Below are 16,083 nucleotides of genomic sequence, written 5' to 3'. Positions count from 1 at the left end.
TAAAGGCACACCAATAAAATTTAAGAAAAATATTAACCATAAAAAAGTAAATTATCGATCTATATAAGCATATTTTCTCATGTGGTGGATGTTATATTCCTTTGTTAATGAAATACACCGTTTGGTAGCTTATTCTAGAGGTATTTTTAATCGGATAATTTTACTTTTCGATAAGTAATAAACAATTTTTTTAGTAAAATAAGTAATTGAATAACTTTATTAATTCAAAATAATTAAGTATTTCTTTTAAAATAACGTCACATAATTTTATTAATATTATTTTTAAAAATTTACACACTCATACACACATATATGTATATATTTATTTATTTATATTAAATTATATCAATTTGTTATTTTTTAATTAATTAATCATAAAAACAGCATAATTATATAAATAATAAAATTATACAGTTATGTATATAATTAAGTAATTTTATTTTAAAATTTCAGGATTATATTATTTTTTAAATACTATTTTCTCAAAATTATATATATTATTTTAATATAATAAAAATGTGAATAGTTTATAAAATTTGTTTTTTTTCCTTCCCTTCCTTTTGAGTATCCAACTATCCATTGCTTTGCTGAAATCAGTGGATCGATAGATACATCGTTTTGGCCTTCGAGGCATACACGCTTGCAGAGGAAACGAACGTAGATTCTGCAATTGAAAACTAATCATGTCAACTGTCTTCTCAGCTGGAACCCTTTCCCCTCTACGGTCGCTATCCTCTACACTAAAATTTTCTGATGTTTACCCTTTCAAATTTCATCCAAATGGGTACCATCCAATTCTCTCCAAATCCAGGTCACAGTCCCTAATTGCCAACTCTTTGCTATCTGATAAGTTTCCGACGGTGGCTGCCCCATCAGTAGGGCCTATTCCTCCGTCTCAGCTCATTGAAGTCGTTAAAACTGCAGCAAATACTGGCGCTCAGGTTTTCCGGTTTCCCCTTTTGCATTGTTATTTTCGCTCACATTTGTTATTCTCTGCCGCTTGGCTGTGCATTGAGTTTAGGATTTCATGATAACTCTGTGTGTTTAATTTATTTCCATTTTTTAGCTACTAAGGTTTCTTTCCTCTCCCCATTATTAGCAGGAAAGTAAGGGTCAATATTTCTTTTCGGACTCGAAAATCGAAATGCTATTATATTTCTGTGCAGCTTATATGAGACTCTCTCATTTTGAATATGGTTTTGGCATACGACCTTCTTAAGATGGATATTACAACTTGTTTACAGGTTGTGATGGAAGCAGTCAATAAGCCTCGAAATATTACATATAAAGGATCAACTGACTTGGTGACCGAGTAAGGTTTCATTGTAACTATAATTGATGTTTACCTTCCTATGTTCAAATCAATTTATCGAAACAAAAATGTGCTCTCTCCTCTTTTATCTTCCGTTTTGTTATCATATAGTTGGATAGCGCAGAATTTGGGCAATCCTTTGAGTTGCCCAATACTTTTCTTTTCAAGCTTTGTTATATGATGCATATTTCATGCCCTTGAGGTGCATTAAATACTAATCTTTGAACTTCTAGGCCTATTTTGGCAACTATTAGGATATATAAAATAAATCTTAGATTATCCTTTATGACTAGTTTCCCTTTTTCCATTATCCCTTTAAGACTGTTGTGTTTAGAATATTTTCTTAGATCATGATTTTGTCTTCATATTAGTTAATAAATGTTAGTGCTCTAGGTTTTAAGAACATACCATCTCATTGTAATATATTACAATATTCAAGATTCTATTGTTCAAAATTTCTTTACTCTCTTATCTCCATCAATAGCTAAAAGTCCTTTATTTAAACATGATATTGTAGTACCCTCCTTCTCCTTCTTTACCCGTCTTGTCAATATTCCATTGTTAACTACCTAGTTCCCTAATTGAGATTTCTATTTTAGTTCATAGTTCTTCAGATTGGTTTTTGTCTCTGGCTATTGTTAGCACTAAAGGACTTGCCTTGCCCTGCTCTCCCCCAATCTTCCCTTTACGCATCTATGGCCCCTTTTCATAGTCTCCTCTCTCAAACATGGTTTAAACGCTAGATTGGGGGCCAAAGGGTACATGCAAATCTATGGTCTTAGTTATGGCAACACCTTTCTCCCCTGCAACGAAGGTGAGTTTATTCATCTCTTTCTTGCAACGATTGCTATCCATAATTGACCATTTCATCTGTCAGAAGAAATCTGGAGCAATATCCTAGGTTTCATGAGTCCAAATTGGTTTGCAAAGTTAATTGATCTCTTTATGGCATCAAACAATTTCCACAAGTTTGGTTTGAAAAGTTCAATTTTGTTTGCAAAATTTTGATTAATTAGATCATTCAATCTTCTATTGTTGCACTTCATCGTTAAATGTGTATGTTGGTTCTCTATAGTTGTTAAAGTATCATAAATAGAAAGACATTATTACATTGAAACCGTGTATTCCTGTGACTACACATGTGCTTTATCTATTAGAATCACTATAAAAAATAGAATGGTATACTCTAATAATGAAGATATGATATGGAATTAAATAAAAAAATTGTAGTAATAAATATATAACCTAGATATCCTTGATTTTAAAATATTATAAAAGTTGTGTCTTATTTATATTATTTATATCATTATTCCCTCTCAAGTTGGGACATATAAGTCATATGTGCTCAACTTGTTGCAAATATGATTGATTGTTTGTTCATTTTTTAGATTTGGTGAATATGCCTGCCAACTATTCACCAGAGTTGACAAATGTAGTGGTGATGTCTCCTAAATCCAGATTTTCTACAATCAATCTCAATATGTTTGGTCCTTTCATAATAGACAGGATTAAAGACAACATGTAATGTTGCTTGGTTGTCCCATATGAGTGTTTTTGAGAATTTTCTTTAAAGTTTAAGTTCTTTGAGGAGTTGATTTAGCCTATAAGCTTGTAAGTGACTAGTACCATTGCCGTGATTTTGCTTTTTCACTTAATCTTGCCACTACATTTTATTTTTTTAATTACCTCTAACAATAACACAATACCCTGAAGTGGAGCATCTATCACTTGGTGATCTTGCCTGGTCAACATTAGAATATCTGCATAGTAATTAGTGAAAAATGTCTTCAAAATCTTCTTATTTATTTCAACATTTTTTTTAAGGTTTTGGTTATTACAAATATTAATGCTGAGAAAGTAATTTATGTGATTGATATCAATAAAATAATGTTTCTGTTTCCTATTTAATCGCCTTCACCACCATTATTTGCCATCGTTGATGTTAATGGTGGGATTGAAAGTTATGATCCACCCACTAGCACCATTGTTTGTGTGTTTTTCAATGTCTAGTATGAAATCTTTTTATTACATTCCATACTATTGGCCCTTTCTCTCCGGATGTTTGGATTCTTGATTTAGTACCAACTAATCACATGAGTTCCTTTTCGTAGTTCTTAATTTCACATGTCAAAATGAACAAAAAACTACCAATTATAACTTTAGATCACCTATTGTATTAAATTTTATTTTATATGTCCCACAATTGACCAATAACGTTGCTTTTGTACAAAAGCTTACAGATGATTTGCATTGTATATTTTAGAACCATGTCACGGAAAGAAAATTTTAATTGTTAAGTGTGAATAATGGAGAAGATTGGAAGAAATCTCCCTTATGTCTTTTACATACACATAGGATAGTTTATTTATAATGTAAGATATGGGTCAAGGCCCTTAATACAGAATGGGCTGAGCCCAATTAACATAAACACACATCTTAACATCTAACACTCCCCCTCAAGCTGGAGCATATAAATCATATATTCCAAGCTTGTCACAAAGATAGTCAATTCTAGGTAATCGTAAGGACTTAGTGAATATGTCTGCCAACTAGTTATTTGAGTTAAAAAACTCAGTCTTGATATCTTCGGATATGATTTTTTCTTGAATAAAATGACAATCAACTTCAATGTGCTTGGTTCTCTCATGGAAGACAGGGTTAGAGCTAATATGGAGAGCAACTTGATTATCACATATAAGTGTGTGAGTGACATCTCCAAATTTCAATTCACTAAGTAATTGTTTAAGCCACACAAGCTCGCAAGTAGCTGATGCCGTAGTTCTATATTCTACTTCTGCACTGGACCTTGCCACAACACTTTAGCCCACATTCTCTTTACTATAAATACATTACCCTATGAGTATTCTCTACACAAGATTAACCCTATACCTAGTTTTTTATTGTATTCAACAATACAAAAGACCAAACATTGCTTCTACATTTAGTGTGATAGGTCAATTTATGTATGATTGAGAGAAAGACACATGCAAACATTTGATACAATTCTTTAGTACTTGAAGTGAAGTCCAAGAAAGGGATTATTCTTCAAGAAAGAAGCAATTTGACCTTGAAGATATATACTAATGCAAATTGTGCAGATACTGACATAAAATGTACATATGGGTACTGTACTTTTTTTTTTTTTTTGAAGAAAGTCAAGTGATATGGAGAAGTAGGAAACTGGATAGAGACTCATTCTAGAGACTGGATTTGAGTCCTTGCTCAAAGTGTGTGTGAAGGGCTTTAGATGAAGATCATACTTAATTATCTCAAAATAAAGGTTGATATTCCTATGCAATTGTACTGTGATTACAAGTTAGCCGTGAACATTGCCCAAAATCCAGTTCATCATGATTGGACCAAACATATTGAAATTGATAGACACTTCATCAAAGATAATCTTGACATAGGGTTAGTGGTTACAACTCATGTCTCTACAAGATTTCAGATAATGTACATTTTCACTAAAAGGGCTTTCTTAAGATAGATTCCTGGATCTTGTAAGTAAGTTGAGAATGATTGATATTCATTTACCAACTTAAGAAAGAGTGACGTAAATAATGTATATTAGGATAAGAAGTATTCTCAATATGTTCATAGTAATTAGGTTAAAATATCTTCATAATCTTCCTATTCATTTCGGCATATTATTATTTCGTTTTTTAAAAGTTTTGGTTACTACAAATAGAGATGATGAGAATGTAATTGGTATAACTCTTTATTTTCTTACTTAGTTCAAGTATATATATATATATATATATATATATATATATATATATATATATATATATATATATATATATTATTTAAATAAAACATTTTTAAAAATGACTTAAATGAAATGTTAAATCTAAAATTATCTGAATCTATTTAAAAAGTAGTTTAAATTGATTTAAACAATCCGGTTCTTGTATAAATTTTTGAAATGTATTAAGTTTTTTAGAGTAATATATATTTCATCATGCCTATAAATTCTCATACATAATTAAATTAGTATCACATATAATTAATATAATAAGATGTGTAATGTAACATGTAAAATAATTATGATTATTATAGTATCAGTGCTAGTATTATTAATATAAAAGATTTTTATTGTTACAATATTTTTAAATATTGCTTGTTGCTATTAAATTTTTTCATAATACGCATAAATTGATTCGCGAAAACCCACTAACAAGTATATATTATATGAATATTTATTTTAATTGAACTAAAATATTCGAGCAATTTAAACTTTAGAAAAAAGAATTTAAAAAATTGAAAATAAAATAACTTTAGAGTAAAACTAAAATTTAAAATTTAAAACTTAAAATTAGAAAACGTAAATCAAAACTAAAATTTAGAACAATAAGCTGATCCAAACACGTTCCTGGTTTCTTTTGTTGTTGATCTTCATCGTATTGTGTAGAACTATATTTTCTTTACAGAACTGCACAAATGGAAATTAGATAATCTTGACTTCTGCAGAATGATAATGGAACTAACGAGATAACAGACAATAGCTCTTAACAACTTGTTTGCATGTTTTGTTTGTTTCGTTCTCTAACCAAATACGAGTCATTTTCTTAACCTTATTTTCATTAGCTTTTGAATAATTTGCAGGACTGATAAAATGAGTGAAGCTGCCATATTAGAAGTGGTGAAAAAGAATTTTGATGATCATCTTATTCTTGGGGAAGAAGGAGGAGTTATAGGAGATACGGCATCTGATTATCTCTGGTGCATCGATCCTTTAGGTCTGGGATTTCAAGTATTTATGGTTTAAAGCACGCAAACATTTATATGGTTTAAAGCACGCAAATATCTATATGGTTTAAAGCACACAAGTATTTATGGTTTAAGTCCTTATAAAGATTTTCTTTGTTTTTAAATCAAAGGAAGGAATTCTATAGCACCTCTAATTATCCACTTATTACGTTTAACAAAATAATGTGATTAAACTCCCTACTGGGGATTCAAAAAGTGTTCTTTGTACTTTTTAGGAACTAAAAATGAATAAATTTTGTATCCAGTGTCATACTTTTTGGCACCAAAAATAAATTTAAGCCTTAAATATTTTTTTCCTCCTTCAATGATTTTCTCAGACTGCATGTTCCTCATCCATTGATTTTTCTGCACATTATTTGTGTAGTTTAATTACAAAATTTGGATAAATTTGCAGACGGAACAACAAACTTTGCACATGGTTATCCGAGCTTTGCTGTCTCTGTTGGAGTTCTATATCGAGGGAAGCCTGCTGCTGCTGCAGTGGTAATTTAACCAAACTGTTTATGTGAACATGGGGAAAATAAACAATAATGGCTTCATATAAATTGTCTTTGTATCTCTGTATTGTGATATGTGCCCATATAATGGCTTCATGTAATGACTGTGTTTTAGCTTTTTGTAGTGTCTTGTTATGAAGACTCTCTTGTCTTGACTTGCATCTAGCAGTTTTGTTCACAATTCAAGCTCTTCATCTATGCTTTGTGACCGAGCATCTCATGCTTTTTTAGACTATTTTTAATACCTATTTTCACACTTAAGTTAATTGTTAAACACACCAAAACACTTATTATTTGTTATTATGAAAACATGAGTGTTCTAGGTTTGATATTAAGATTAAGACTTGTGTCTTATACGTCTATACCTAACATTATTATCACTTTTATAAAGTAAACTCTTATGTGTTTGAGTGAAGCTTATAAGTCGAGTTCAAGAAAACTTGGCAAGCAGCTAAACTCGAGTTTAACAATTTTGGACAAGAGAAGATATGCCAACTCATGATGGTTTTTTGTTTTCAGGTTGAGTTTGTAGGAGGTCCTATGTGTTGGAATACTCGCTTATTCTCTGCAACTGCAGGTGAAGAATTTTCCTAACTTCCATCAGTCCTTTAATAAAATTTAATACTTTATTTTTAATAGGAGTAAAGAAAAGGGACAGAGTGAAACCTTGTGTCTGAATACTGTAGGATAGATATATAGAAATAAATACATAAATGGAGAATATACTGTCTCCTCTAAATTAAAGATAATGTGTACATTTATTAGAATATATTTTAATAACTAATTTCCGACATATTTTCAACAGAAAGGATTATGCTAATTTTTTTCGATGGTTTTAATTTTTTCTGCTGATATAGTTTTCTTCTAGGTGGTGGAGCATTTTGTAATGGCCAAAGGATTCAAGTGAGCGCAACTAATCAGGTGATTAATGACAAAATGATATTGAATACAGAAAGTGAACAACGATCATGGGTCAACATGATTTCAACCCTTTATGGAACAATCTGAAATACTATTTGTATGGTGCTTCATGATTGTTGTATAACTAATCTTCTCCCTTTGTCTTAGGTGGAACAATGTCTTCTAGTGACAGGCTTTGGGTATGATCATGATGATGCATGGGCTACTAACATCGACTTATTCAAAGAATTTACAGATGTCAGCAGGGTATCCATCTGAAATCTATTGAACTGCACCTCATTTCTCTGCATTCCACTTCAATTTATTGACCTTGATATTCAGGGTGTAAGACGGCTTGGTGCAGCTGCTGTGGACATGTGTCATGTAGCATTAGGAATTGTAGAAGCTTATTGGGAATATCGTCTAAAGCCATGGGATATGGCTGCTGGTGTTTTGGTATGCTCTTCTAGTTTTATATCATAGAAAGTTATTCTGACAAGTTAGTAAGCCTTGCATCTTTGAGATTAAATCATGTTTGGGTTTTGCATGGAAAGAGTAATTTTTCTTGAAGAATTATTTCTGTAGTTATTATGACAATCAATCAAATAGTGGTTTAGGAAATCTTTCTAACAGAAACTTTGGTAAGAACAGGCTCAAAAGAGTAATTTTTCTTGAAGAATTATTTCTGTAGTTATTATGACAATCAATCAAATAGTGGTTTAGGAAATCTTTCTAACAGAAACTTTGGTAAGATCATGCTCAAGATGTATATATAAGGTAATGTGTAAGGTATTCAAACTTCAGAGTGTCCATGGACGTATTTACATTGTATCCCAAAGCTGACAACCAAGGACTAATATTGCATGTTGGGTGTGGCTTCCGCTGGCCAAGCACTATTTTAACATTGTGGTAGTTGATTTTGGAACCACTAGGTCGACCCTTGTCACAAGATAGACTTTACAACTAAGATAGTCAAAATCGAGATCTTACTATTGGAAAGGGAAGTATGGATTGTAAATTGGTAGATCATAATATGAATTGTATGATCCTACAAAGTTTCTAAAATTCAGACATATGTACACATCTTTCATAAACCAAAATATATTACATTGAGTTAGTTTTTGTTTTTAGTTTTAAAACCCATAAATAAATAAATAATTATATAGACAATTAGATCAGATACCTCTTGATAAGTACATGGATAGGATATGATAAAAGGCCAAGGAGGCTTGAGGCTAGGATAGAAATCTTGTATATTTTGTAATTTTTTGTATGGGACTCGTATTGGCCTTGCAAATTATTTGTAATTAGAGACTTTTAGACATTAGTTTTTATTAAGAGGCTTGTTGGATAGGCCTCATTAGTGATTGGGCCTAGGAGTACAAGGTCCATAGTGTAAAAAACTTTTTGTAAGCTCTTGTACTCATAATTGCTCATTTTGGAAGTTGAATAATTTCTTGAGTGAGAAATTCTCTCTACGTTGTTAAAATGAAATTTTGATTCTTATTCAAAGTGGCTAATCTTCTTTGACTCATCAATTTCTCTTGATTGTGGTTTTTCAAACTTATCAATTAGGTTAAATTGTGGTTTCTTCATCTTTGATCTCTTCTATATGTTTTATCCTTTGGTGGAAACTGTGGAAATAATCCCATTCAGTTTTAATAAACATTGTTCAATCTTTTTGCTTAGAACATTAAAAACCACTATTGCTTTGTTGATTTTGGAATGTAATTAGTAAAACAATGAGTTGCTTCTTGAGTTACAATTGAGAAAAACAAACCATGGTCTCACAGACAAAAAGAAAGAAAAACAAATCAAAGAAAGAAAGAAATAGAAAGAACTGAGACATATAAGATGCAAAGAAAAGAAAAACGAGCAACTGAAAGGAAAACAATACTCTTTGATACAAACCTTCACACTTAGTTAATCCTTTGGCTTGACCTCGTGTCTAGTGGCAAGCATTTTAGAGTTTAAAATTTGTTTAATTTCAAATTGAATTTGCAATTTGTTGTGTTTTGTTCTTTGATTCAACTTTCATTTTCTTTTGTTAATCAAATTTAGAACCATCCCTTTGGACTTCATTTTGTGTGCTAGTTTCTAAAATTAGCCTTTAATTCTAGTTTGTCTTTTTCTTGCAATTCTTTGAAGTATTGTCATTGTCTCTCTTCTCTTTGGAGTTGATCAGTTCTAATTGAGTTTTCCTTTATTTTCATTCCTCATATTCTTGATTGGAAGTGATTTGGTTAACCAATGTTTCTTTGAGAACTCACATCTTTCTAAGTTATCATCTTAGGTATTGTGGAAGCCTAGTTGGAACAACACCTTTGGTTAGAGAAAACACCAAAAAGAGTGTAAACACTTGAGAGAAAGGAAAAGAATAAATGCTGGACCATTTAAAAAAAAAAAAAATCAAAACATATAAGATTTCTATCCTAGCCTCAAGCCTCATTCTTGGTCTTTTATCATGTCCTATCCATGTGTATTCATGATCTTTTTTGATAGCATTAAAAGCCTTTTGTATCTTCTCTTTAGCTTTGTTCATTGCTTCACAAATGAACCTCATGGCTAGTTTTTTATCCAAATCAACCACTCAGAATTTATTGCATCTTTTAAACAAAATATGATATTCCTCCAAAAACTCCTTATCCAAAACCACATCTTCAATTATTTTTGCATCCTTTGTTTTGGTAAACCTACTAGACTTCCATTCATTACTAATTAATATTTTAATTAAAACTCTCTTGTTCTCATGATGAAACCCTTATCTCAAGTAAGATGATAAAAAGTGAGTAATACTCAGCCTCACCAAATCTCCTCCTTTTGTGAAATGTTGTAGTAGAGAAATTAGAGAAGTTCTTGAATAGATAAAGGTTGTAATTATTTTATCTTTTTGAATTCTCATCTCATGAATTGGGATATTCTTCTCATAACTCTCCAACATTAAGTCAACATTGTCCAACACAAGATGTCCAAAATAGCCTTTTCCACTTTGCCATGAACATTTGACTGGCAACTTTATAGTTTGTTGTATTATCCCCTAGCTATTCTACAATTGTATTTATCATCTCAAACTTTTTAAGCTGTTTTGAAATTGCAAATGCGTCAATGGACTTCAAAAACATGATTCCTTTTTGGGTTATTCACTAGGAAGTTTATTGTTGTCGTACTTTTCTTATTAGTCTAACCATCAGTCATAATTGTTCACTTGTTTTCTTATGAGCTTGTAAAGCAAGTGATGTATGTGTTACTTCCTCCATATATTAGCATTGAATTCCTCACTCTGTCACATTGAAAGGTATAGCACTATTGCAAAAAAACTTAGCAATTGCCACACATCCTTTCTCACACCTTTCTTAAGCATGGTACTGATGAAGGCTTGTGTGCTAACTACTCTCTTCGAGCATAAGAATCACACAAAATGAAAGGAATTAACAGTTGTATTAAATTTATAGGATTAATTGAATGCTGTTTCCTTTACCTTCCTATTTCAGTATTTAATTTTTTATTTACTAGTAATCCCTCGATTGAATTCAGTTTTATCACTTCACTTTCTTAACAGAATCATTTAATTATGAGAATATTGTGTACTCAGATGGTTGAAGAAGCTGGTGGCACAGTTTCTCGGATGGATGGAGGAAAATTTTGTGTTTTTGATAGATCTGTTTTGGTTTCGAACGGCCTGCTCCATACAGAGGTCAGTCTTTTCTGATTCTGCTTTTGGGCAGACAATCATGTTGCACCTATTGAACAGGATGAACCGGTTGTCCTTACACATGAATGTCTCCAAGTTTCATCACCATTTAAAGACAAATGTTTATAACAAGCAATCTATTTTTATTTTCATGTTAGTTTCACATCCCTATGCATAGTTAAAATATCCAAAGCATATTAAAAAATACAATTCTATCGTTGGGTTGTGTCACCTCAATTCCAAAGAAATATATAAGTTTGTCAAGGTTGTCTAAAAATGATGACAAATGTGATGATAATCACTATATGTAAGAACAATGTCATTACTATACATTACTAGGTATATATACACTCAACCCCTAAATGATGATAAAACACAAAATGATTAATGTCACTTTAAGTAATACCAAATTGTTGGATTACTATACTAAATCTTTCAAACCATGCCTTCAGACACTGTTTAAGACCATATAAAGATTTGTTGAGATGAAATATCGTGTGAAAGTAGGAACACATTTTTTTCATCCAGCTAATAGAGGGAACAACGTTGAAGAGCAGTAAAAATAATCTAACAAAGGACATCTTGGCAATCAAAGAAAAGGTGTCACCATAATCTGGCCCAAAGATCTTATTAAAACCTTTGGCCACCAAACATGACTTTGGCCTATCAATAGTGCGAGTAAAGCCAACTTTGATTATAAAGACCCATTGACAACCAACGACAAATTTCTCAGAAGGTTGAAGTACAAGATCCCAATTCTTACTGTTTTGAAAAACACAGTTCATCAAGCGTGACTTGTCTCCAATCAGGGTGTGTTAAGGCATCACTTGTGGTTTTATGAATTGACACAGAGAAAAGGGAAGAAAAACGAATATAATGAGATGGGGACAATCTAAGATAAATCAAAGTGACATATTGAGTGGAAACATTACGAGTGGAGCATGTAGTTTTGGAAAATGTAAAAGGGAGATCAAACACGAGAAGGGGGGACAAAGGAGGTGGCATCAAAGTAGAGTTAGAAGTTGGCCTATCAAAAAGGTGTAAATTGCTATCAATGATGATAAACTCAGATACTGAAACCCTAAAGTAGACCTAACATCACTCGGTCCCCAAATATGAGTGAACTAAAGCAAAATGAGACAAAGATCGTTCAACAATACTCTTAGCAAACAAACTACAACTATATTTGCCGAATTGACATGACTCACATTACAACGTAGATAACTTAGACAAACATTGTACAAGGCGTTGAAGCTTGAAAAGGCTAGGATGACCCAATTTTTCATGGATGAGAGAAGGGAATGTACAAACCAACTTGAGCAGATGCTCATAGTAGATAAAGGCCGTGGGACTAACATTTAATGTCTATCATTAGCATTGAATTTCGATATTAAAAATAAACAAAATCTTTAGTAAAATAAATAAGACAATCAAGAGAACAAGTAAGACTATTAAAGGATAATAAATTACGAGTGGAGTCTTTGGAACATAGAGGACATTGTCAAGGGAGAGAGAAGGAAGAAGTTGGACAACCCTAACACCGTAAGAGGGGTATGGGAGCCATTAACCATAGTGATAGATGATAAAAGACTATAAGTGGAAAAGGATGAGAAAAGAAACTTATTACCAGGTATATGATCAATGGCACAAGAGTCAAGGACTCAGGAGCCAAGAGAAGCAGGGTAAGTGAGACCAGTAGATGAGAGGCTTGTGTACAATGGAAGTGAAACTGTAGGCTTGATGTTCCGTATACCATTTTAGGGAGTCGTGGAAGAGAATGAAGGTCCGAATCATCAAGTTGAGGGGGCACCAAAATCAAGTCGAACAGGGAGGGCAGGCTGAGCACCAACAAGAATAGCCTGCCTAGAAAGGCAACCATCTAAGGCATAACATCGGTCAGTGGTGCAATAAAGTTTGTGACAACGATTGCACTGGGATGATCTCTATCGAGTTTGCACAAGCAGATGCAGTCAAGTGCTAAGATACCATCAAGTTGAGTTCAATGTGGGCACAGTTGGAGACCTCAAAATCTGATCACAAATTGATTAATCACCCATTGAAAAATCCATACAATGCCATCAACGTAAAGAAGGTGTGACATTGCTCAAGGTTTCTAGGCAGGAGTGACAACATGAGCAAATAGTTCATTGAAGAGAATAGCATGAACCTTGCGCATGTTTTCAACCATGGGACTATCAAGGCGTTCAGGGACAGTGATACTCAGAAGATTTTGGCGAACACCATTGAGGGATTGAGTATTATTGGTGTATAGTAACCATGGTCCATACTTGCTCCCAAATCCCAACAAAGGTGTCATGGGTGCGAAAAATATGCTTCAGAAAATGGTAAATAGTTGACTTAAGAATATACAGACTTAGACATCAGCTTCTGATCATGAAAGACAATCTTTTTGATTAGTTGAGGCTGCTTTCTAGGTAAGATGATCAATATAATTGTGGAAAATAATACTGATTTATTATTCAAATCAGTATTATTTTCCACATGGTATCAGAGCTTGTCTGATCCGCTTCCGCTGTTTTTGCTGTCTGATCCGCTTCCGCTATCTTTGCTCTCTGCCGGCGGCCGACCGCCATGGTCGCCGGGAGCCCCCTAAATTTCTCGATTTTTAACCTGTGTTTTGTAATGGGCTCCAATTGTCCTAGTCAAGTTCTGACTTTTTTCTTCAAGTATTGCCCAGAGTTTGTCTGAGTATCATTAGAGTGGGATTTGAACCCATTCCCTTGAACGCTATTGCCTTTGTTGTTTTTCTTCCGCTGTGAATTGCTACTCTTCCCCGCCGTCCACCGTCTGCCGCTTGTCTCGCATCTGTCCGATGTTGCCATCTTGCCACCGTTGCCGACCACTTTCGCGACCATCTTTGCAATTTTTTTTGGAGGCCTTCTTCACAATTTTTTCATCAGATCAATTTCCATGTGCAACTAGATGGCACCTTTCAGGATGGAGAAGAAAATAGCGGAAGCAGTAGAGGTAGGGATGACAACTGACTGTAACGGCAGCGACGGATTGCAGTGGCGGCACAAGCGGCGGATGATCGAAGCCCTGTTGCTCGAGAAACCAAAACTGGAGAGCGAAGTGAGCACCGACTGTGGTCCGATAGCGGCCCGATAACGGATGGAACAACATGCCCAACGACAACATAAATCGTTAGGATAGGCTCAAATTATGGCTCTGATACCATGTTACAAGCCGGTTTTGTGAGGTTGGGTTAGGCCTAAAACCCACTTCTAACAATACTCATGCCCCTTAAGCCAAAAGCCAAAGATTGATATAATAGACCAGTACATTAAACAAGAACTATAACTAACAGCTTGCAACTAAATAAGCAAGCTAACATCTCATACAAATTGATCTAAGATTTAGGCATCCCATAATATTTAAGTCCCTTCTAGTTTCACAATTATTAGTTTTCTTACACTTATTTATTGATTTGTTTGCATACAATATAAATGACTAGAATGAAGTGAACGAATTTTATAGACTGTTGCTAACGCAAATGAAAATACGATTTTTTGTGCCTGCTCCACAGCTTTTGAACAGAATTGGACCTGCAACAGAGAAATTAAAAAACAAGGGAATTGATTTTTCATTGTGGTATAAACCGGAGAACTACAGGGCAGACGTTTAAGGTACCAAATAATTGCTTTTGTTCACTGGAACCGTCATAGACTTTTATTCTCTGTATTTTGCGTCAAACACAGTAATTTCTATGATAACATCCATTTATCGTTCTACTTTAAACCCACTAGTGTTATGCTTACTTTTACGTTTTCATTACTACTTGTACACAAAGTCCTATCGTTATTACATATGTATGTGTTTATCTTTTTTTTATAATAATAAAACATAACAAAATTATAATTATAAAAATAATATAAATAACTTTTACAATTTGATCGTAGGTAGTTATAAAACAGTCATGATAACATTGAAATAAAAATGTGAACAATAAAAAAAAAATATCTTTAGATAAAGAAGTTTACTATTCCACTATATTATAAATCTTTAAATATTATTTTCTTTATCAAACAATTTATTATTAAAAATGTAATATTTAAAGGTGATAAAGAAAACTGTTCACTATTATATTTGTTGAACCCTCCAAAATATAATGGAAAAGAAAAAAATAATGCGCTTTTAAAATGAAACCTACCCATTGTAAACATTGAGAAAGTAAAGCTGACATACAAAATTATGGAATACAAAATTATGGAAGACCTACATCAGAAATATAAAGAAAAACATTGAGATTGATTTGAGTTGAACATGAATTTTCAAACAACAATCAACATTGAGTCTTTTAAAATTGCAAAGAGAGGTGAATATGTATGAAAACTGATATAATAATAATAATAATAATAATAATAATAATAATAATAGTAATGATGATGATAATAATGATAATGATACATATGTATCCTTGAAATAATCTCATTACTCGAAACTTTTGGATAGCGTCTGAAAAGTACCTTATTCAACATCTAATTTCAAAAAAGATAATCGTATTGGTCCAAAACTAAGACACCAACAACTTTGAATTACATTCCCGAATACATTTATACGCTCAAATGCACCCACACCCACGATGCTTGCATATTCCTTAACTTTCAGTTTGGATAACTCATTCATATAATTCCAGAAAATTGAAATACGATATGATCTATCCAAATCTTGAGTGTTGATTTTGTAGACAAATGAGAAGATCCTAATGATATTTGGATTGTTTATTCTATTTGAAGAGTCGTTGATAAGAGGGAAAGATTTACCTTAAAGACTTTATAATGATGAAATCAGTAGGAGAGATAAAATCTATAATATGTGAGTAATCATTAAATATCAAGTGTGAAGTGAGTATTTCTTAAGAGTTACTCTTATATTTATCGCATCGACATGGG

The 16,083-nt window shown here is 32.6% G+C and overlaps 1 protein-coding gene across 1 annotated transcript; it reads left to right on the top strand.

Moving 5' to 3' along the window:
* The first annotated feature begins 564 nt into the window (after nt 1-564).
* LOC106756510 (phosphatase IMPL1, chloroplastic) lies at nt 565-14,962 on the top strand. Its single transcript, XM_014638972.2, has 10 exons — nt 565-941; nt 1,245-1,312; nt 5,918-6,051; nt 6,477-6,565; nt 7,099-7,156; nt 7,448-7,500; nt 7,648-7,746; nt 7,822-7,935; nt 11,072-11,173; nt 14,718-14,962. The coding sequence occupies exons 1-10, from the start codon at nt 684-686 to the stop codon at nt 14,814-14,816; spliced, it is 1,074 nt and encodes a 357-aa protein (XP_014494458.1). The 5' UTR covers nt 565-683; the 3' UTR covers nt 14,817-14,962.
* The last annotated feature ends 1,121 nt before the right edge of the window (nt 14,963-16,083 follow it).

The sequence above is a fragment of the Vigna radiata genome, chromosome 2 (assembly GCF_000741045.1).
Source record: "Vigna radiata var. radiata cultivar VC1973A chromosome 2, Vradiata_ver6, whole genome shotgun sequence".
NCBI classification, from domain to species: domain Eukaryota; kingdom Viridiplantae; phylum Streptophyta; class Magnoliopsida; order Fabales; family Fabaceae; genus Vigna; species Vigna radiata.
This window is presented reverse-complemented; position numbering and strand designations above follow the sequence as displayed.